At 38.8% G+C, this 23,441-nt stretch overlaps 1 protein-coding gene across 5 annotated transcripts in view; it reads left to right on the top strand.

Moving 5' to 3' along the window:
- Positions 1 to 23,441, top strand: part of ADAMTSL1 (ADAMTS like 1) — a 405,610-nt gene that overhangs the window by 324,969 nt on the left and 57,200 nt on the right. For all 5 annotated transcript variants that reach the window (XM_071730006.1, XM_071730003.1, XM_071730005.1 and 2 more), the window contains 3 exons: positions 1,979 to 2,063; positions 14,094 to 14,395; positions 19,919 to 20,048. In XM_071730006.1, the coding sequence (XP_071586107.1) occupies positions 1,979 to 2,063; positions 14,094 to 14,395; positions 19,919 to 20,048 (517 nt within the window). The remainder of the gene's footprint in view (positions 1 to 1,978; positions 2,064 to 14,093; positions 14,396 to 19,918; positions 20,049 to 23,441) is intronic.

Raw genomic sequence — 23,441 nt, 5'->3', positions numbered from 1 at the left:
GAATTGGAATGTTATCCTTTTTATTTCATGAAGCTGGAGTTAGACATTCACCTCTATTTAATGTTCTAGTTTTAGGCTAATTTTTCCTTCTGGAGCTGGATTAACATAAAGCAGAGAAACAATTTTCCCATATGACCAAAGCAGCAAGACAAAAATAATTTAGAATTCCATTTTCTTTTAATACAGTGTTAAACAGAAATAGAATGCAAGTAGTTCATATAATTTTTTTTCATTTTAGTTTATTCAGTCACTGAGGCACTTTATGCTACATGAATAATGGGGAAATATAGGATATCCCTGGATTAAGTACTGATTTTCTGTTTTAATGGGTAAAGTGTATTCATCCAATACGACTTTCTGTATAGTAAAAGATTTAAATGTTTTTACTGGAACCATTTTATAAAGGAAAAGATTCTACTTTAATATCCAAAGGTTAAAAATCCTCCCTACGTTGTGTTAGGAGTGTCTTATTCATGCATGTCAAAGTGCACTGTACAACATCAACATTTCTAATTCTCTAACTCATTTTACAGTGTAGATGGTAATTAACTACACTTCTGAAAAAGAAATGTTATTTAAAAAGTCACATAACAGGCTACGGTACACAAGAACTTTCACTTTTTACAAGCACTTGCAACCAAGAAAAAAAGCACAGATGTAAGATCTGGATTTCCAAAACTCATAAAACAAGATGTAGAGCATATAAATAGAAATATCTCCTGCATATTTTGGATAACAAATGTAGTAAAATATAGATTAAACTAAGAGCTGTGTTGGCAACTATTCATCCTTAAATGGCACTAACAAATATGTTGGAGTAACAGCTCGGCAAGTTATTTCTATGAGGCATAACTCTATTACTGTCCCTTTTTTCCCCCATTTAGAACTTGCCACAAGGAAATCTGCTAGACTAAAGTTGCAGTAGCTGTGAAATCAAGTTGTATGTTGTTATTCCTCTGTGATACATGTGACAGATGGGAAATCTCATGCCCATATGTGAAAGGTTCACCCTTGTGCCCAGCAGTCACAGAAAACACCCAACTATTCTGAATTACATTAATCTGCTCCTGCTGGCATCTGTGCATTGTGCATTGTGCAAACCCAAAGGGCTTAGATGATCTGTGAGTGGCAAACAGGTCTGGCCTTGGTTCTGCTCAGTGGCATGAGCCTCACCCCTTTTAATTTGTGCTTTGTCTTGTAATCCTAGCCCAGAATGTTTTGTTGAACTGCAGAGCTCCTTCTCAAGCTGAAGTGCCAAATTTACTCTCACTTTATACCCCTATAGAGATAAAACAGCTCCGCTGCCTTCAGCTCTAATATTCCAATTTGATGCCCCCTGAAATGAGAGTTTTCCTAGTGGGAAAGCACGGCCCTGTGCTCTCCAGAGCAGAGCAGCTCATTGCGTTGTGCACACATCCTGCAGGGAAGAAATGCAGCATGGTTTCTCTGTTTTTTCCATGGTATCACTGATCAAATCAGGGTTTTCTTCATTTTCATAATCTACTAAAAACAATCTTAATGCATCTTCTGAAGATCTAAAATTTAAGGGTAAACACAGAGGTTTTATATGCTTTGCCCTTTGCAATGTCAATGAAGGCCTGTTACACTTGGCAAGATTCCCTCCAAAAAATAGTTTCCATAGTGCCTACAGTTTCAGTTGCATAGACTGAAAAATTATTTGATTTGCCTCCTTGGCTTTAGAACTTTTTAGCCCTCCTAGCTGCGACGGTGAACTTACCTGGCCATATAAACTTGTAAGTGATATAGTCCAGGTGATGAAGGAGAATATGAATCACAGAAGGAGTTTTTTCTTTTTGCTTCTGCTCTCCTTTCTCTCTCTTTCTTCTTTTTGTTTAGTCTCCATGTGGAAGAAGGCACATGTGCAACACAGGGATGCTTGACTAGAGAGGGGAGACTGCCATATGTAACAGTGTTACTGCATGGTTCCTAATTTCATGTGTTTGTCTTTGTTCCCTAGAGAAACTTCCCGTGGAAGCAAAGTTGCCATGGTATAAGCAGGCTCAAGAGCTGGAAGAAGGATTGGTGGTATCTGAAGAACCATCGTAAGTCTTAAAAATTTGCTTACAACTTATTTCAAAGATGTGGGCTTGCACTGGATTGGCACAGTCTCTTGAAATTATATTTGGCTTTCATTAGAGTGTGATGGATAAAAAACCACTGTGGAAATCAATGGGCTTAATAGGTCACACTTAGGTATGGAGAGATGGAATTCCAAATGGCCAATGAAGATTTAATTTGAACAAAAATATGTGTTTTATTTAAGGTTTTTTACAATAATATTATAGAGAAAGTCTGTCTACCTATTTAATTATATGTTCCCCACTACCATTATATTGCCACAGCTCAGCACCTTTATTTATCCTCACAATATCACTATGACTGTGAATTAAGAGGTAAAATAGTGATGAGTCCTCCTTGCCTCTCCTTAAGAGTGTAGTAGCAGCAAGTAAAATTAATTAACCTTAGCAGAAAATAAAAGAGAACTTTCAGTCCTGTGGCTTGGATTTCCTTATCATCACTTGCCTCATAATTTCATGGGTTTCTCCTCCCTGCATTTCTAGCCACTTCAAGTTCTTTGCCCAACCACCTTTGCAATGTGGATCTCAGCCACCTCCTTTCCAAACCTTTCAGTAGCTCTTCCTTTTGCCACAGAACATTTTGTACAGTGGGTTGGCCTACATACATATATTGACAATCCCCTTGAACTAGGACTGCATGAAATTATGGTAACTGTACATTTTCCTCCTAAATACATAAAATCAATTCATTTTGTCCCTTAACTGTAACTTTCTGTTTTTTTCTTTTCCTATTCATCTGTCTTCTCTTTTGTGAACAAAATACCACTGAGCTAGAAAGAGTAAAATAGTTGTGTAAAATAGGTGTAAAATAGTTGCAGGCAATCCTAAAGGAAAAAAAAAAATTAACAATAAAGGACTGGAAAATAATACTTCCACTTAGGGTTGATACTTACCTTTTTAATATATAATTTAGAAAATCTGACTGTGTGAACTAAACCTGGCAGAGCCGTGTTCTTCAGACAGCAAAGTATTTTAAATATAGCTTAGCTGTTTCTGTACCTGCTCTGATTCATTAATAGCAGGACTGCAAGAGAAGATAGAAAATGCAGATAGTTTAAAAAAAACGAGTATTTAATGCAGAATTAAGTTTGATTGTCATTTATGTATAATTAATATTCCTTAACCTAATAAAATTGCAATGAAGACAAATATGCAGTACAACCCATATAAATGTCTAGCAATGAAGCCAAGAATTAAAAAATACTGTTATGATTATTTTTAAGATTTTTTTAATTCTGGAAATGTGATAAAAGCATTCAATGATTGTAACCTCTGTATCTAGCTTTAATCAGGATACAGTTCCACATGGCTAAGCACATGGCTTATTGCAACTGCAGCTGTGCACTAGACTAAAAATATTGTTCATTTTGCAATATCATTGCAGTTTTGGCATGGTTACTTGAAGCAATTTGAAACTGGAACACTGAAGTAGAGGTAGTGACTGATAATAAAACCCTTAAAATAAAAAGTATCTTAATCCAGTTGCATAAATAAACACACACATATATATGTATACAAATACAGATTTATGCACACATATACAGATGCACATAGTCATATATGTAGATATATATTAGTAGCAGTTATAATGCATTAAATACTTTTATGTGATTTAGCGAGAGATTTGTTTCCAGAGTTTCATAGACTTTGTATGTTGGTTTATTGTCTCAAATTGTAGAAAATTCAGTTATTTGTGAACTTATTTAGTTTTCACTTCTAAAGTGCAGTTCTTTTCTTGTGACTATACTCAAACAGTTAAATATGCATTTATCAAACAGTAGGGAAGCTCTGGAAATATACATTAAAAGATGTATTATCAGGAAGTTTATCAAAAGGAATCATACTGATATGTGGTCATATCTTGAAAACTTCATTACACTAAGAAATTTTTAGATAATTTTTGTGAACAGTGACAGTACTGTAGAAAGCATAGTAATATACACCTGTATATGTACCTTTAAATATTAACAAGAAGGGGGTTGTAGAGAATAGTTTTAACCTGCAGGGAAAGATGAAGAGGCTTTTGAAGAGGCTTTTGTTTATCGTGACATGTATTTTAATAAAATATTCTGGAAAATTTTATGATATATTACATGTGGTGGTAAAATAGACTTTGAGAGATAGACATGGCAAGGTGTTTAAGAATTTATTTTTTTTTTAGTGGACCTATGGCTCACTGTTCTGCTGCAATAAAGACCCTAATCTTTTACTTCATCTCATGCAACATTTCAGTGCTACCTGTGTCATACTAACATACTAATACAGTGGGGCACAGCCCAGACTAGGTTCATTCTGCCCTAGGGAGATATTTTGTACATTTTTTTCTCCATGAAAAACACAACTCTGGGAGATGTGCAATCTTTGTTTTAGGCTGGTGAGAAAGCAGCATGGCATTAAATTAAGTGTAGATAGATAAATGTGTTAACTAACACAAAGCCAGATAATGGACACAAAGTCAGGGTCTTTACGCAAAGTTTCACAGAGCTTTGAGATATCTGTGCCTTGTGTTTAGTTTAGAATTATTTTTAGTGGTAAGGCATGAGACAGAAAGTACAAACAAAAACTTATGAAACTTGGGCTGAAAGAGCTGTCCATGCAGTGCCTCATCTATCAACTGTAACATCCATTCGCATGTTGTTTCAGAATATCTATGCTGCTGACAATGACCTTGAGCAGGGAACTTCCTTGTAAAATGGTTTTGGGTGCCTCACTATTAATATTGTTTTTCATTAATGTCAAACTTGAAACAGTTCTGGTCTACTTTGTTGAAAAATTGCATGTAATGAAATAAAAAAAGAGACAGAACATTCAGAACTCACCAAGATACCAACAACAGTCAACATTGATGCCAATGTGATAGCATCACTTGTCCTCATCGGTATATGTAGGTATTTAAATGCACCAGCTAGTATAAAATCAAGGTGTATTACATAATAATGTACCTTTCAGCCAGTGTTTCTGGAGCTTTGCAGAGATACAGTGTAATACTCCATGGCTTACCATGCTGACAGATGTCAGGCCATCACTCATGTATTCTGGTTGATGTATGATCAGCTTGGAGTGTAGGTGCATGGTATTTTGATGGTCTGAACAGTCAAGAGATTTAAATGTTGGATCAAGCACTAGCTGATGTAAGACAGTGTATGATGTGTCCAGCTATACAACATGACCATCAGTTTCTTACTGTCTGATGTCTAGTGTGTTAATGTGTTACTTTGCTGTAAATATTTCCAGAAAACATACCAGAGGTTATTAAAAAAAAATTCTGAGGAAGCCGTTTCTTTTCTCCGATTCAGTAGAGTGGAGCTGGCTGGGGAGGTTTTGAGGGAGGGAGTTGAGCAGCCAGGATGGGCTTTCCTTGAGATACCACACCTTTGCTCAGCAGGAAGGGAATGATGGGCAGAGGAAAGGTAGTAGGTAGCATGGAGGGGAAAAGGAGAATCTGTAGAGCAGAAAGAGCAACAGCAGGCCCCCAGTGGCACAGTAGTGCCAAAAACACAGTGTTGTCTTTTCAGGAGCATATTTGCTTTGTTGGAGTAATGGAATAAGCCATGCATATGTGATTTTCCTATTTGCTCTGCACTGGTGCAATAATTACCAGTTTCATGAGTGCACTTTGGCAGATGTCAGTGAGGACTCATTGTTTCCCTACATTTATTCTGAGGCTCTTCCTGAGCTTTCTTATGTCCCTAGTCACAGCTTCCACAGAATGGAAGTCACAGTATCCATTCTCCCCTACAGTGTCATTCTTCACAGTCAGCAGACCATTCTTCCCCTGCCTCTGTTACCCTTATCATTCATCAGGCAGAGAAAGCAAACCCTATCTATAAGCAAGTCTATAGTCCTTCTCAAAGCTTATTTTGTATCAGAAGTTTAAAAGCAAAGCTGAAAAATTTCTGCAGACTTATTTTATACACTGGGTTCTCTGTATTGCCTCTTGTGACTTTTGTGACTTTCTGTTAAATAGAATTATTATGAAATTTCATACTATAAGTTACAAAGCTACATTTTCTTTTTTTCAATAGTGCTTCCACCTGTAATTTGTGATATTTCCCAAACAAGTGCTGCTAGAGCAGCAGATGACTCATTTTTATTCCATCTGCATGTGGTGCCTTCCATTGTTTATTTCTTCAGGAATTTCTAAAGGAAGCAGGTCTTACAGCTTAATTTTGTCTGTATATGTCTGTCAGTTGCCTTCCTCTTCTCTAAGTAACGTCTGAATTTATTCCTATTAACTGATTTTGACAGAGGTATAAAGTTATCACAGAGAATTTTACCTCTGTCAAATTTGGCTGATCTTAACCAGGAAATGCAGTGGCAGCATTTTCCACATGTTTTACTGAACTAAATGAATTGGTTGAAAACCGACACCATATTATACATGTATGCAGCATTCAAATATAAATCCATGTTAAATAAATCATTATCAGTTCTGCTGCTCAAAGAATTAATCATAACCAGTTCAGCCACTTGAAGACTAGGAAAGATAGTTGTTTCTATTGTCTCACCTACTGCACCTGTAGTTGGGATCAATTAAATATTAATTCCTGTCAGAATTACTATGAAATGCTCTAGGTTGGTAAGAAAATATTGTCATCTTCAGCAGGACAATGGTTTAATGCTAGAAGTCCTTGCTGACCTGTGTCATCATACATATTCTGTTGGTTTTTTTCCATCTCTGAAGTGACCATTCACCAAGCCTTAGAAATATGTCAGCTGAGGGAAAAGCCATAGTGTCTCCCTGTCTGACCTCTTTCACTAGAGCTTGTTACACAAGCACAATCTGAGTGCCAGAGCCAGAAGGAGCAGCAGTGGTGATTAAAAAAGCATAGGTTTTTCTATGTATAATGAGATTAGTTTTATGGGTGGTGGAGGCGTTGTTTAAAAGATTTCTGTCCTAACTTTTGAAAAATGCTTTTTTATGTTAACACCATACCCAAATTTTAACATGATGCCATAAATAACCATGGTGCTAGCCATAAAAAGGAGGTGGAGGGGGAGGCGGGGCAATGAAGAAGGCAAACAATAATATCTGGATGCCAGATGGTACCATCATAGTGATGGGGCTAGTTCAGTAAAAAACAAATAGGAAATTCCTGACATGCATCAGTGTGGGGGCCAAAACCCTCGGGGAACTAGATATGGACAGAGAGGCCAATGTGGCAGAGTAATTTCTTTCTAACTTTTCAGTAGGTATTTGTGTTTCCAAATACACATAAGCTATTTTATTTTGGTTTTCTCTCTTAAATAGTTTCCATCATGATGTTTGTACCCGATTCATAGGTTAATAAGTAATTTTAAAACATTTAAATTTCCAGCAAATGTTTTATTTTAAAAATAAAGCATGTTAGGAAAAGCAGATTGCCAAAAATGTATTCAGGACATGCAGAGATACTATCAACTGCTAGGCTGTTTCTTGTCCACATCAGTGTCATGCAGAAAAGAGGAGGAGGAAGGTTAAGGAAACTTCTACATTATAAGATACAATGGCAGAAAAATTAAACTATTCGTATGTGGTCAGTCATAGGGAAGATCAGCAGTGCAACAACCTAACATTAGCTAACAATTTCAGTCTATTAATTCAAAAACCCTTTAGACAGCTACCACTGCTTAGAATTCACATGTAATATCTATAAAGGGCAGAAGCTGTTACTTTTCCCTGGGCAGAAAGGCAGCAATGACTGGAGAGCACCAGCAGTACAGAATGATTTGACACAAAGCTGAGGGGAAAGTCATATTCAAATTAAACTGAAGAGACACTATAGAGGGACATATTGTAATCACTCATATTGGAATTGGACCTACACAGCTGGCTCTGGTGCCATTACTCTTACAGATGGAGCCCTGAGATTTTATTAGTGAGTGGTCTTTGTTTCATTCTCTGGCACCAGCACAGAGCTGGCACCAGCAGCTTTTCAGTGATGTGTGTGAGCACCCTGTGGTTTTATCCACACCTTAAAATCTAGGGTCCAAGTGGCCTTCCCTGGATAAAAGGACAGGTTTGCATTTTAGCTCAAGACATGGAGTCTGGAAGTCTGAGCTCAGTTTCTGGTTCTATCACAGAAAATTTCTAGACCTTTGAACAAGCCACTGAACATTTTATTTCACCAGTACTATCTGATTTTAGATGCCCTAATAGATGGGTAGTTGTGCCTTTGAACACTCAGTCTTACTGGTATATGCATTTCTCTGTACCTCAGACAATCTCTGACCCCTGGATTTACCCAATGGATTAAAAAAAAAAAACACATTAGGCAATAAAAATTAAGGACAATACCTAAACAAGCAGCTGTGAAGAAAATGAGGTATTTGTCTCCATAGTTCAAAGGACATCGGTCTACATACACACTGATTTTTCTTTGTAACATATATTGCTAGGAATCTGAATTCTAGACAGAAGGGGCTGTGGCTATATACATCAAGTGTTCTGGGGATCTTCACAAAACTTGTCCATGGCTCTCCATAGGTGTCATTCACTGTGACTTACTGTGGGAAGTCTTCCATTACTGAGCATTGCCTCTGTCTTTGTGCCTTGCTTCTTCTGACTTCCCCAGTTAAATGTATGTGGCTGTATGGTGGGAATGTACACTAGGCTTTACACCAGAGTCTGAAGGAAAAAAATATCATTATCCCAAGGCTAAGAATGGATATTTTCATTGCTGTTATCAATTTAATTTTTGACATCATGTTTACTGCTTTTATACAAAAGTGATCATTGCATAGCACATTTTAGCCTACAAAATTTGGATTTTTAAATACATTCCCTTTACATAATTTAAAGAAAGGTGGTTTTTTTAAAAAAAAAAAAAAACAACACGAGAAACACTGTTTTCTGAAAAGAGACATTCTCATGTGTAAATGTGAATAATAGTACCAACAACTGTAAATAGCCCTTGCAAAGATGAGATGAGCAAGTGGTATCTCTTCACTGCTCGTGTGTGGATGAAGTTACATAGACAACTTCAATTCACTTGTACTTGGACGTCCATTAGATGTACAGCCTGAAGGCTAGACTGCTGTACATTTCACGGTTTGACCACTATTCATTAAGTTTGACCACTATTGTATTAAGTGCTTTACATATAAAAACAATAACCTGGCTTTGCTATCATATTAAAATTTCCCTAAAATATATTTTCAGTGATTGTACAGCACTACAAAAGTGCATCATATGCTCATGTACATTGAATAATTGATGCAGCAATAGTTCCTTCAGCTGAACACCAACTGTGCAAATTCTGAAACCTCAAGAGCTAATAAAAAACACTGAAAAATACAATGCCTCTTTAAATCCAGAAGTCACTGTTTTGCAGGAGTGTTCATATAATGGGAAAAGGTTGACCATCTGTCACCATAAAAGTGCCCAGAGGTCAAGGAATTTGTGTGCAAGCACCATCAATTTTTAACCGTCGGGTTTCTTTGAAGAGTTTTCCAACTTGCATTGCAACGTTTTTCCTTTTACAGCTTGAGAGCATTGCTGCTCACAGAGATGCCCATTTTGGGGGGTGATAAACAGAGGGACCTTTCAGCCATCCCACAGCTGGTTGCTGTGATCTAGGCAGCACTCCAGTGGCTGAGCAACTGCAGACACTGTTAAGTCAGTCATAACAAAAAAGAAGTCATGATTTTCCCTCCTTCCAGCTTTCACTTTTCTATCTAGTAGTGATGTCTCTAAAACAGCAGCAAAATAATCCTTTTTAAAATATTCATCAGAGCTCTCAGAGCACACTAACTGCTGTAGTTTTCCTTTGGAGAAGAATCACTGTCTGCTACGCAGGGGAATAAAACACTATCTCTGATGCAATGGCAACATGCTAATCACTGAGAAGTATGCTAGGAGCTGTGGAATACTTAATATAATCCCTCTGAGGAAAGAGAAGCCTTTTTAATTTTTACAGCTCTTAGTACAATTGTGTGCTGGTTGACAGCTGCTACTGGCACATTACTGAAACTAGTTATTGCCTTTGTCTTATTTATTAGAGTTGTTGTTATAGGGACTGTTATTATAGAGGGGTTTAATTAAACAAAATGCAGCAACAGCTGGAACACCTCCATGACTTCCTGTTTTCTAGAAAACATACAGATCAGTAAATCTATTCCACTGCTTCCATTTTCAGAGAAGATCCAGATGTAAGCATACAGAAAAGCACAATGCTGTGCAGTGGAAGGTGTACGATATTCAGAACAAATAACCTTAAACCCATGGAGCTGACTGCTTACTATTTATATATCTTTTCTGTTTCTGTTTTGTACTCATCATTTCACAACATTTATCATTAATGGCCACACAGAGATATTTGAAAGCCTTTGTAATTTCTTGGGTTTTGAATGACCAGAAGTCATGGCCAGCATGGCCAGCAGGTCGAGGGAAGTGATTCTCCTCCTCTACTCTGCTCTTAAGAGACCCCACCTGGAGTACTGTCCCACTTCTGGAGCCCCCATTACAAGAAAGACATGGATGTTCTGGAGCATGTCCAGACAAGGGTCATGAACATGATCAGAGGGCTGGAGCACCTCTCCTGTGAAGAGAGACTGAGAGAGTTGGGGTTATTCAGTCTGGAGAGGAAAAGGCTCCAGGAGACCTCATTGCAGCCTCCCAGTATCTGAAGGGGACCTACAAGAAAGCTGGTGAGGAACTTTTTGGGATGCCAGGAAGTGATAGGAGTAGGGGGGATGGATATAAACTAGAGGAGGGTAGATTTAGATTGGAAGTTAGGAAGAAGTTCTTCACCATGAGGGTGGTGAGACACTGGAACAGGTTGCCCAGAGAGGTGGTGGAAGCCCCATCCCTGGAAGTTTTTAAGGCCAGGCTGGACAGGGCTTTGAGCAACCTGATCTAGTGGGAGGTGTCCCTGCCCATGGCAGGGGGATTGGAACTAAAGGATCTTAAATGTCCCTTCCAACCCTGAACATTCTGTGATTCTATGACAGAAAATCCAGAACCGTTGTCTATTTATATCATACATTCACACTGAATAAATGTTTGGTATCTAATGATAAGTCCTATATGAAGTTTTTGTTTGCAGGGTTTTCTTGGTTTTACTCCCTCTTTTTCTGTTTTCAGCTGTTTTGATTCTACCAGTTCCCTCTTCTGGCAGCTAACATTTATATTATAATTAAATTATACTTCCAAATTTATCACTTACAATGTAGAAATTTGGCCTAGAAAGCTGAATAAAGCATAATTTCCTGAGGGTATTCCAGTGTTTTCATTATGAGTTGCTGACTAGAGTAAAATAATACAATATGTGGCATTTATAGATCAAGCTTCATTTCAAAAGGGATCCAGTCTGCTTTAATAATGTTCTTACTTCCCTATTGTGTCCTCTGCCTTCTGTTCCTTTGTTTGTATGTGTGATATACATCATGTGTAAATACTGTGAGTATATGAAGTATCTCTGGTTTTCTAAATGAATAATTTTAGTACCTGGAAAAATATAACCCCTTTTGCAACACAGAAGGCTCTTTAACAGGGTAAAGTTACACATGAATTCACAACGTTAAAAATATAAGGAGGACAGTTTCTGATGAAGACCAGTGCCTTTTCTTTGTAACCTGATAAAGTTTTCTACCTCTTATTTTGTCAAATCAAGAAGCTATAAAGTTAAGCTAATCAAAAGACCCAAGTCATAGTGGCAAACACAGACAGTTCAATCTTTGGCAGGAGATTTTCCATGTCAGATTGAATATAGCAGTTGCACAATCTAAGCGAAAACAAAGTGAGTAGCCCACCTGTACTCTTGAAGACTGTAATCCTTTCAAAATAAAGAATATCATCAATGAAACCAGACTGATCTTTTAAGATAAAATGTCTTAGAGCAGGGAAATAGAATTACTTTGCATCATAAGTTTCTCAAAGGCTTAGCTCCAGAACAATGTCTTGTGGTCTTTGTAGCAACATTATTAACAGTTTCGAATGTTCCAATAATAAATACAATCCATTTCTTTCCTTTCTGTTACTTCCTGTATATAGTGTTAGCAGTAGATACCAGGTTTATAACCTGATAAAATGAACACCCACAAAAACTGGATGATGAGATGCACGGTCTCTGCTCAAGGAGACTGCTGTTTCAGTCTAGGATCCTGGTACATATCTGCTGTGGAGGCACTAAGTTCTTTTTCCTGGGTTTAGATTTTATTTTTAAACCCTGAGTGAAGGGAAGTCCTTTTGTCAAATACAGAAAGACAGTGTGGGAAAAAGTGAAGTGCATAAAAATAATGTCAAAGATGTTGATTACAAAACTCAACTTCCTTTTTCTTCCTGTCAGACTGTTCATGGGATTCTCAAAGTGAGAAATGAATTTCCCATAGCCCAGAGTATCCTTAGTCCATAGAAGAGACAGATGTGTGTCTTGCCTTCCAGCCTGGGCAAAGCTGTCTAAGTCTGGTGTGGCCTGGCACAATAAAGACCAAAAGGAGAGGGATGCTATCAGTGACAGCCATGTTTTAATCAAAAATACATCCCATAAACCCCAAATCATTCGATAAATTCAGTTAGAGCATATGACTAAGTGCTGAAAGACCTGAATTTCTGTCAGGCAGTTGACTTTATCACAAAAAGCTTTCAGTTCATTAGATTAGCACCCAAAAATATTAATTAAAAAAAGAAAACAAAAAAAAAAAAAAAATAAAATTAACAAACAAAGAAACAAAACCAAAGCAAAAACCTCCTCACAAATACCACAATAAACTTGCTGAGTTTAAAGTAGCTGACAGATACAAAACACTTGTTCTGGGAGAGTATTATCAATAGGGGTTTTTCCCATGAGGTTCTTCAGGGATCAGTGCCAGATCCAACTCCTAGCTTTTCTATTTCAACCCTTGGCAGAAAGGGCAAGAGAGAAGACAAGACAGTCAGACAAAGCTATCTGAATTACCCTATAATCTGGATTCATTACTACGGTGCTTTAATACCACCATCAGGTATTTAAGAATAAGTAATGCAGGTCATGGAGTACCCTGGAACCACTGTTTCCAGAAATATTTAGGAATCAGAATAGATCAACATGAGCTCAGCAAAACGAGGTTTGTTACATTTAAGCAAGGTGACAGCAATGTAGTATGGAGTAGAATGTGACCTTTCTGCTTGGTTACTTAGAGTAAAATGCTAGACCAGTTTCCAACATTTCTTTTTTTAAAATGTTGGAAAAGTGATGACAACACAGAAAAATTGAGAAATTGTTTCATTGTTGAAGAAAACAAACAAACAAAAAAATTAATTTAGTCTATTTTGCCTACTGTAATGCTGGCTGGCTGCAAGGTTGTTTAATTAAGGTATATATGGACTCTCAGAGGCAAAAATTTAGAGCATGTAAGTGTTCCTAATCAGTGAGACAAGTGAAAAAGCCAGGCAAACTCAGAATAGAAATGGTACACACTGGTTTTTTTAAAGAGAAGACAAACAAAGTGTGTTAAGAAAACAAGGGCAGCTGAAGAAATAGTGTATTCTTTATCTTTTTTATGGCTTCAAATGAAGGCTTAAAAATGGTTACTGCAATATCAGAACAATAGTTGAAATTATTCCCATGTAATACTGCAACTAGCTGATAACAGAAGCCTGTTCAGTAGTTACTTGTGACTAATGACCAAACTAAGGCCAAGGTGATACAGGATGAATCCTTCAAAACACCAGGTATTGAGAGCCAAAAAGTGGGCTTTGGTAGACTGGAGAATGCCCTGTGCTGAGACATTTTAGCATCAATGCAGGTGCTCTAAGTATGCATTTTTCTTCATGGATATAAGGAGACACTCCACATGAGGATGAGAGCCCTTACACTCTTGTCATTGAGTTTTCAGCAATATCTAATGGCTTTTGTGTGTGCTTTGTGATAGCTGTTTGGTGAGCATTCTGGTGTCAGCCAGACCCAGCGTTAATGACAATAAGATGGAGCATTTGTTTCTCATTAAACAGGATTTGGCCTCACCAGGACTATACTCCTTTTGTTTGCCTGACTTTTTGTGGACATAACCTGCCCTGCTCGCTTCCTCTCCTAGGTTTATTCCTGAAGCTTGGTCCACCTGTAGCGTCACCTGTGGAGTGGGCAGCCAAGTGCGGCTTGTGAAATGCCAAGTGCTCCTCTCTTTCTCTCAGTCTGTGGCGGACCTACCCATTGATGAGTGTGAAGGTCCCAAACCTGTGTCTCAGAGAGCTTGTTACAGTGGTCCCTGCAGCGGGGAGGCAGCCGAATATACCCCGGAGGAAACTGATATGCTGTATGGCAGCTTGCAGGAGTTTGATGAGCTCTATGACTGGGAATATGAGGGCTTTACGGAGTGTTCAGAGTCCTGTGGAGGAGGTAAGTGCATATTGTTTCTATGATGGATTTGCTTTTCGTTTTCAAGTGTATGATTTGCAGTGAAAAGCCATGGATATGCTGCTTTGCCACAGCTACTGGGACTCATAGAATCATTCAGGTCTGAATAGACCTTTAAGATAATGGAGTTCAACTGTAATATCTTCAAGTCCAAATGTATTTGAAAAGGCATGGCTAAAAACTGGGGCAGAGGGGGTAGGGAAACAACACATGCACAACACATTTTAAGCCAGGATGCCTGGGGTCCACACTCAGGCTGTCACCAAGAGTGATCAGTTTCTGTCATATTTGTATTTCCTTGTATCAGCTGATCACTTAAAAGGCAGTCATGCAAAAAAGCTGAATGTTAAAGTATTCTAGTGGTAGAGGCGAAGAATCATGTTATTTCTAGTTTTTAGCCCTTGATTTGTTCTCTGCAACCTTAAACATGTGGAAGTGAGTTGTCCTCCCATAGCACATGCATTAAATTAGTGATATTCTAAAGGCTCGCCAGTTTCCCGACTCCTATCACTATGTGACATTAGCTCTAATCCTAGAACAAAAGAAAATATAAGCTAGAAAGGCACTAACAGTGTGATTCTCTGAAGCTAGCAGGCTTGGCACTTGAGTTTCTCAAAGTTAAGCAAGGGCTCAGGTTCTGTGTTATAGAGTATCAATGAACTGTTCTTTGATAATTTTTTTTTCCCAATCATTATGTCTAGCTTGTTCTGAGAAATGCATCTACTCCATTATTTTCCAATTAAACCTAGACTTCTCCAGCTGCCGTCTTTTTACATTCCAGTTTTCAGGCTATCTAAAAAAGGATTGCTATGGATGAATACAAAATGGATGATAGAAAACTGGAAAACACTCAGCACTTTTTTAGTGGTTAATACTGTAAGCTGTACTTGACCAGCCATCAGTTACAAACTTATAAAACCTCAGTTAGTAGGAAATAATGCAAAGGTTTTCTATGCTTACTTTTAGCTTACATTAGACAGCATTGTTACGGTCCGAGGTAACATTAAAATTTATTTTTGTTTTGGATACGCGAAACAAAGTCCAACCATAGAAAATGGTCAAGTGCAAGCAGATTTTATTTGACAATTGACACGGGCAAAACAATGTAGAACCAGACAAAAGAGGTAGAGAGGAAAAGAAGATATAAGAAAGAGAGAGAAAAGAATGAGTAAGAAAATGGTAAGAAAGAATGAGAGAGAAGAGAGGAGAAATAAAGGGTAAGTGGGAAGAATGAGAGAGAGAGAGAGAGAGAGTCACCACCAGGGGTCCAGCTGTCCAGCAAGGTTCTTCAGGATGGCACTGATCCTGGACAGGGTCTGGTGCAGTAATGGTGGTGGGTCAAAAGGTGACGACCCAGTCAGAGCATGGACAGCAATAAATACTCCTGAGTGCTTTTGTTCCCAAGGGGCAGCTGTCAGTCAGCCAGGGTCGTTAGCAGGCAGGCTGCCTGGAGGGGAGCAGAAGGGTGTAGTCCCCCACCCAGTCATCAATTCTTATCTTCTTCCAGAAGCCATTCCTCCTCTGTTCCAGCCATTTAACCAGGTACCTCGTGCCTCCAGGGGCATCCCAGCATTGATTCCATGAATGTTGGCCCTCAGGAAAGAGGCTTCTTCCTTATGCCATCCTTGCTCTACTCCAGCCCCTTAGCCAGGTACTTCATAAGTACAATCAAGGTGGCTTTGTTTTGCCTGGAGGGATGTCCCAGCATTGAAGGGTGGTGCTCAGAGAAGAGGAATAGCCTCTACCCAATAGCTCTTATCAAATCCCGAGGTGTCACCCCTGCTCAGCTCTGGCCAGACAGGTCCTCCACCCTAGCCAGGGCTATTAATTTTAAAATTGCTCTTTTGAGACAGTTGCAAATCAGTGAGGATTTAGAGCAGTTCATGGGGAGTTCGCAGGCCTTTGTCAATATTGTTTCCTACTAAAAAATATAAGGCTGTAACTAGTAACTAGCATATATTAAGGGGGAACAAACACGGACTATACAGAAGTACACTCAGTACTACTACTCAGTTTACACTGAGGCCACCAGCTAACAGTAACAGATTGTCACACTTACAACTGTGAATCCTGGAACCTAAATGTCATCAAGAAATATTCTCTTAAAATGAAGCAATTTTTAAGAAGATAATGACTGTGTTTTTATGATACAGTGTGGAGAGACTGATGAAGCAGTGACATTTTTCTTTTAAAATTTAATCTATCAATCATCAGCAAAAAATTTTAGCCAAGACTTCTTTCTTGTCTGAGACGGACTCCAAATATTCCAGATTAGCAGATGCTAAATCAGATATTTTCATAGCCATAGGTGCAAGACTGGTCAAGCTAATTTTATTGGTTTTGGAGTCTCAAGAGAAGAAACTGGATAGATGGAGATGTAACCTTTCACCTCCCCGAAGTAGCAAGCAGAAGGAATTTGTTAGCCATTTAGTCTGCTGTTAGTGGCTGCATTTCCCAAAACTGTCATCAAATATCATGTTACAATTAGTCCATTCTGGTAGGTATAAACATATATTGGATGGTATTTTGAAAGTTAACTTAAACTAATGAGATTCACATCCCACTCTTACACCCTTGTATATTGTGATGTCCTATTGAGAACTGATTTCTCTTTTCAGCAGAGAATTTTTAAAGCAGACAGCTTTTTATTTGGTAGTATTGTGCAGTAAATAATGCTTAGGATTCTGTTACTTGGCTTAGCATTCTTGTTACTTTTTTTTTTTTTTTTTTTTTTTTTTTTTTTTTAATTTTATCATTGGAACAGGCTATTTGAGCCACAAACTTCTGTCAGTTCATAGTCCAGCAGCCACAGCCTGGTTATTTTCAGGCAGGAACCCTTTTCTTCAATACTTTTTCTTCAATACTCACACTGTCAGGCAAGATTACTGGTCCTACCAACATCTTTAAGAGGTGAAGAGCTGTAAGAATGTCTGAAAGGAAATTATAATGAGCAAAGTAGAATGTTGGAAGAATAGGCTAATATCTCTGGAAATGCCATGAGAGATGACTTAGGTGTCAGGAATAAGCATTGGTAATTAACTCACTGTGAGATTTGGGGTAGGTTGAATACTAAAAAGTGAAGAGTATAGTATCAAAGCTTAGCTAGATTAATTTGATAAAACAAAACCAGAAAATAGTGAAAAGGCTGAATTTAAGGTCTCACAGTCAATCACTTGGTTAGCATTGAAACACACAATGCAAAAATGTTTTATGGTAACTGATAACCATTGATCAAGAGCTTGTTAGTGACACAGTCCAGAGAAGACAAAGCAAAGATATGGAAATACACTTAGTTTACAAAATTTTGATCCAGCACATACAGGTGGTGAGTAATCTGTATCTCTAGGAAACAAAATTATGTCACCAGCATGTGGCAGAACTCAGTGGTTTCTTTCCATAAAGCTAAGAAGAGCATTTTCCCTGTTTCCATGCTTCTGAATTAGCAGTCCTTTCCTGGCTTCATCAGGCTGGTCTTGCAGTCTGGCCAGCACAAGTGATCAATGCAAAGCAGAGACCAGTAACTTGAACATGGTGCCATCTCCCATCAGGTAGAGAGCCAGCTCTGCTCTGCAGCCAGGAGCAGTCTGTCCAGGGAATCCATATGCCTCCGTTGGCTACATACAATATACCAACATGCTCAACAGAAAAATGAATGAGATGGAAGGATAATGATCATGACAGGCTTGAAAACATATTATTTATGTATATATACTTAATTGTTTTTCTTTTCTAGAAGGAAATCACCATCATTTGTTCTATTCTTACAATTGGTAATCCTTTTTGCATTTTTTAAGTCCTCTGAGAGGTTGATTGAATAGCAAAATGGCTTGAAAGTATCAAGCTGCCTTGTAAGGAAGAAAACCCACAACAATGTTGGCTGACTTCAGGAACTTCAGTAATTCCAGTGTTGATGTCCATGTCCAAAAATGTCATATTTCTCCCTTCAGCACCTTGAACAGAGTGGAGACAGTGTCAGTTCTTGAGTCATAACCATGCCCTTGCACACATAAGGGACAATAAGCTGCTCAACATGCCACTTTGCTATGGGCCTTTCCTCAGCCTGTACTGAGGAAAAAGGGAAATGAATCCATGAATAATTCCAGGAGCACAGGAACTATGATGCATTGAAGCAATTTGGTTCCTGTTGAATAACGTGGTATCATTGTTTGCCTAACAACATGTGCTCTGGCATAAGAAACATAAAAAGGTATTGTCAGTTCTGTTACACTGCTCTGGAAGCTGTTCAAAATCTTCCAGCAATATTTTTCTTTCTGACACTTTTGCCTTCAAAAGACTGTGAGATATTTTGTAAAACTAATTGTTGGTTTTGAGAAGATCACACAATTTTTGTGAGCTCAGCTTGTCTTTTCCTAACTGGGAAAGTGGGGATAAATGTAAAAAGCATACTTTAACTTTCCATTGGACACTGTGGATTAGATTTTAGGAAGTTCAGACCAGTTATTATCCTCAGACCCCCTGTGGAACAAATATAAAGTCTCTCACTTTCTATTTTTTATGGCATTTAGTGTTGCAGTCCCTGATTTTCTAGCTTTCTAAGCTCATGATTAAAAAAAAAAATCTATAATATTCTTGCCTTTCGTAAGAAAGTGACATAGTAACTACTACAGTGAAGAGTACATAAGAAATTTGACATCGCCAAGTATTTCCTGAGTTAAAACATAATTGCCAAATCTTTCAGTCTCTTAGTGCCCGCAGCTGCCCTTGTTCTGTCCAAGCTCTCATAGGCTTTGTGGGTTTGTACCTTAAGTTTAGGTGCAGGTGTGTGTATGCAACAGAGTAACTGAGGGCAGCTGAGTTGTCTGACCTTGTTTTACTTTGCTTTTACACATATGGCAATCATACTGTTGCTTAAGATACAGAATGCTGAAGTCGAAGCTAATTTCACACCTTAGCCTGCTTGACTGACAAATACACAATTTTCTGTTCAAGGAAGATAAGTGGTGAATGAAGCTTGGGCTTTTTCTCTGCAATCAAGACACCTAGTGAGACTGAAAGCAAGGGCAAGTAAAAGCCCAGCATCTCATGCAGTGTTTTGGTCAGGTAATCTCCCAGTTGGCTGGGCAGCAGGAAAGAAAAGGTGCAGTAACCATTGTATGACTGTGTCTGGAAAATTGAAAGTTACAGAAGACTGCTTTAACAGCGCTCTTCTTTAACAGAAGGGAGAAAGAGGAACTTTGATTTTTCCCTACTCACTCGGATTCATTATACCATGGAATATAGGCCCTTAGTAGGTCTTCACACTGCACCCCTCAGAGACCATCAGGCAGAGTGCTTGGATGTGGGCAGCCAACACCTCACCCTTGTGTGGCAGGCAGCCTCCCCACTCTCGCAAGCCCTGAGATGGCAGCCCTGGGTGTGAGGTTGTGCTTCTCTACACACAGCAACCCCAGCACAGTACCACTGGCCTCATCTCTACCCTCAGCTGCATGTCTGGGTGCAGAGAATCCCCCAGATGTGGCTGTGACCGTGCATTGTTGCATGCAGGTGTCCAGGAAGCTGTGGTGACCTGCCTGAACAAACAAACCAGGGAGACTGCAGAAGAGACTCTGTGTGTGACCAGCCGACGTCCTCCACAGCTGCTGAAAGCTTGTAGCCTGGATCCCTGTCCCCCAAGGTACGCCTCTTATGTCTTATCACCAGGTATGCATTTCTTTTCCAGACTTAAGAGTGATGTGATCACTGGTGAAGCTGGGAAACTGATCTTCTGAGAATGTTTGGGGCCAGGTGTGCTTGGATCTGTGCATTACTGAAATGGCTCCTGAAGTACAAGAGTGAAACATGCAAATGAGAGCCTAAAATGGCTCCCCAGGTTGGTAAAACCAAGGACTCAGCAAATCTTTGTCACTCTCCTGGGATTCCTCTTAATTGATATGAAGTGAGCAGAAGTGATACAAGTGAGTAAAACTCTGCTGCTGTATAAGGTGGCAGATAGGCACAGCCAGGTCAGTGTTGTTATCACGGGTGAAGATACCTGGGCCATGATTATTCAGTCTTGTCCAGACATTGTTCAATAGATTTTAAGGAATTAAAAAAAAACAAAACAAAACAAAACAACAAATTCCCAAGTGTGAGTGATCACAGTCCAGTATATTTTCCAGAGCTAATTAAACACTAACATTTATGAAAAAAATAAAGGATTTTTAAACAACATGTGACACTGTACTCAGTGACCTGTTGATCTGGAGTCATGCACTGCCTGATAAGAAAAGAAGTAAAACTTTCACTGGATGACTGGGATCAGTCAGCCAAAGAGGCTGACACATTTCACCAAAGCATTGCAAAAATTGCTTATGAGGGTACTGTATTTTTGCTAAATTGTTTGTAGTGCTGGCAATAACACACAAATACTATATTAATACTTGAAAAGAGCTTTGTAGGTGGAAATCTCACTGTGATTTATAGCTTGCAGCATCACTGGAAGTGAGAGTGCCTGGTACGAGATTCTGACATGGAAAATAAATGTACGCAGTTATGAAAAAATAAGGCACACTCATGTGCAGCCGTGTTTATGGGAGTTCTGAGAAACTGGGTGAATACTTTTTCAATTAATCCATACCACTGTGGTTACCTTGCTACCAGAGTAGAGCCAGTTTAAAATAGCCTTGGGCTTGCAGTCCATCCCATGGATTGCAAGATTATCAGACTGTAGGTGAGAATCAGACCATGAAGAAGAATTGAAAGGGGATGGAGGTAGCAGGGGAAGACTGGAAAGCTTTCATTTACCCCTAGGGCTGCAATTGAGAAAAGGGGAAATTACTCCCTTCCTTGTATATACAACTCACCTCCCTCCAGACCCTTAGTCTGGAGGAAACTGCCTGCCTGCCTGCCTGAGATTTAAGTGGCACAGGAGGAAGAACAGCACGTGTTCTGCAAAATGGCTGTTCTGGTAAGAGCAAGCAGGCCTGAAACTCAGAGGTGCAGACAGCTGGCAGCATCACTAATGGAAAGAGCAGCAAAAAGGAAAGTTGATGCATCTGCCAGGCATGCTGTGAAAGGATGACTTCCTTGTTTCCTGCAAACTTCTGAAATGCTACATCTACTAATGCCATTGTATTATATCCTATGGCACATAAATTAAACCGATAGTATTTGGTGGGTAAATACTGCTTTATGATCATTAATTACAACAGCCTCAAGACTTCCAATTAGAACATGTGGAAAAAGAAAAAAGAAGTTTTGTGGTTTTCTGTTTCATCATAAGATGCTTCAGTCTTAAGTTGGGCACGGTCTTAAGTTGTGCCGGGGCAGGTTTAGGTTGGATATTAGAAAGTATTTCTTTACTGAGAGGGTGATCAAGCATTGGAATGGGCTGCCCCAGGAAGTAGCGGATTCTCCATCCCTGGAGATATTTAAAAAGAGACTGGATGTGCCATAGTCTAGTAACTGCAGCAGTAGTGGATCAAGGGTTGGACTTGATGATCTCTGAGGTCCCTTGCAACCCAGCCGATTCTATGATTCTGTGATTCTGATTCAGGATTCTAATTCAAGAAGTCTTAGTCCAGGAGTCTGATGGAAACCTAGGCTAAAATCCTGCTCTTATGAATGATGATGAAGGCACTGATATTGCCTGACAAGTCCAAAACTTGTATTATGCTGTGGCTGTGAGCTTAGGTTTCCATTAAAGAAGTTCCCAAAACGCAATCTGTGAACAACTGATACTTCCTAGAGCTTTTGCTGACAGTGTATAGAGAGAACTGGCTGATCTCATGGTGTTGGCTCTTCTCTCTGTTTTCCAGCTGCTAAAGCGTATTAACAGAAGCTAAAAATAAAAAAACTACTTTTCTAAAATGCCCTTGATGTGTAAGTGACTCTTGGAACATGCAGTTGTGGTGGGTTGAGGAGGCAGTCCGCTGAAAAGGCAACTGAGATGGTAATGAATGTCTCAGTAGACCAGGGAATGTTATCCACAGTATGAAGAAAAAGCTGAGAAGTCTTTCCTAAGAGGAAAAAATTCCCTCCTAATATATTTAGAGAAATTGTTCCAGTGTTGTTTCTTGAACCATAACATCCCAGCATGCATATAATTTAATGCGCCTGCCTAGAATTTAATACAGTTAAAGATCTTATTTAGCTTAAGAGGGAGAATATCTGAAAATCAGAACTTCCAGGATTAATGTTTTTTTCTGCAGGCACCTCTAGTGGCATTCTCCATAGTCTCTCAAAGATTTAGGTGTGAATGCCTTTCCTGGTCAACAATTGGTCTAGCTGGCCTAACAGAGATAAATAGAATCACTGAACCACAGAATCCAGTAAGCCTTTCTGGAGAGTCAGAAGCCATACACCTCAAGACAGATACTGCAGTCAATAAAGAGTAATTTCATTCTGGTTCTGGTTTATCATTCTTTTTGGACATTTGAGAAGAATGATGCCAAAGGCATCTTCACTGTTGTATTCTTTTTGCATCCTACTGAGTGGACTAGAAGACCTCGTTGCTCACTTGATCCTTCACTTTAAAATAAGTATGTGATATCATCATCCACTTCAATTCCTAATTGCTCTGGTTTCTCAAATCAGAGAGGTCATGGTGCCAGTAAAAAGCACTCTTAATTTCCACTTAAATTCTAGCTTAATATCTTAGTGCATTGCTTCTCTGTGTCCACTGAAGAGACAGAAAAGCTAAACCACAGAAATATGTCTTCAGATATTCACAGCTGAACCAGTAGGAGTTTTGTACAAAAATTGGAAGATTTTATCCATATTAAAATCCCAAAGCAGCTGAGTATCCTGTGGGGTCAGACTTTGTTGAGAGTTTTTTGCTTATTATTCAAGAACAATAGCAGAAAAATTTTCCTGGAAGAGTGTAAGAAAGTTTCTCACATTGCACTGAGCTAAGAAATAGTGAAACACTGCGGAGCCAGCTACAAACCTGGGAGATAATAACTGATTTTCAATACAGTAGGTACAGAGTAAAATTTCATATCACTAAATTACTGTTATCTTTGATGTTTCTATAAAAAGGACATAGCTTGTTTTGAGGTACTAGAGGACCCAGCATGCTTTCTCCAGG

The sequence above is a fragment of the Heliangelus exortis genome, chromosome Z (assembly GCF_036169615.1).
Source record: "Heliangelus exortis chromosome Z, bHelExo1.hap1, whole genome shotgun sequence".
NCBI classification, from domain to species: Eukaryota; Metazoa; Chordata; class Aves; order Apodiformes; family Trochilidae; genus Heliangelus; species Heliangelus exortis.
The sequence above is the reverse complement of the archived record's forward strand: the minus strand, read 5'-3'. Positions and strand labels throughout refer to the sequence as shown.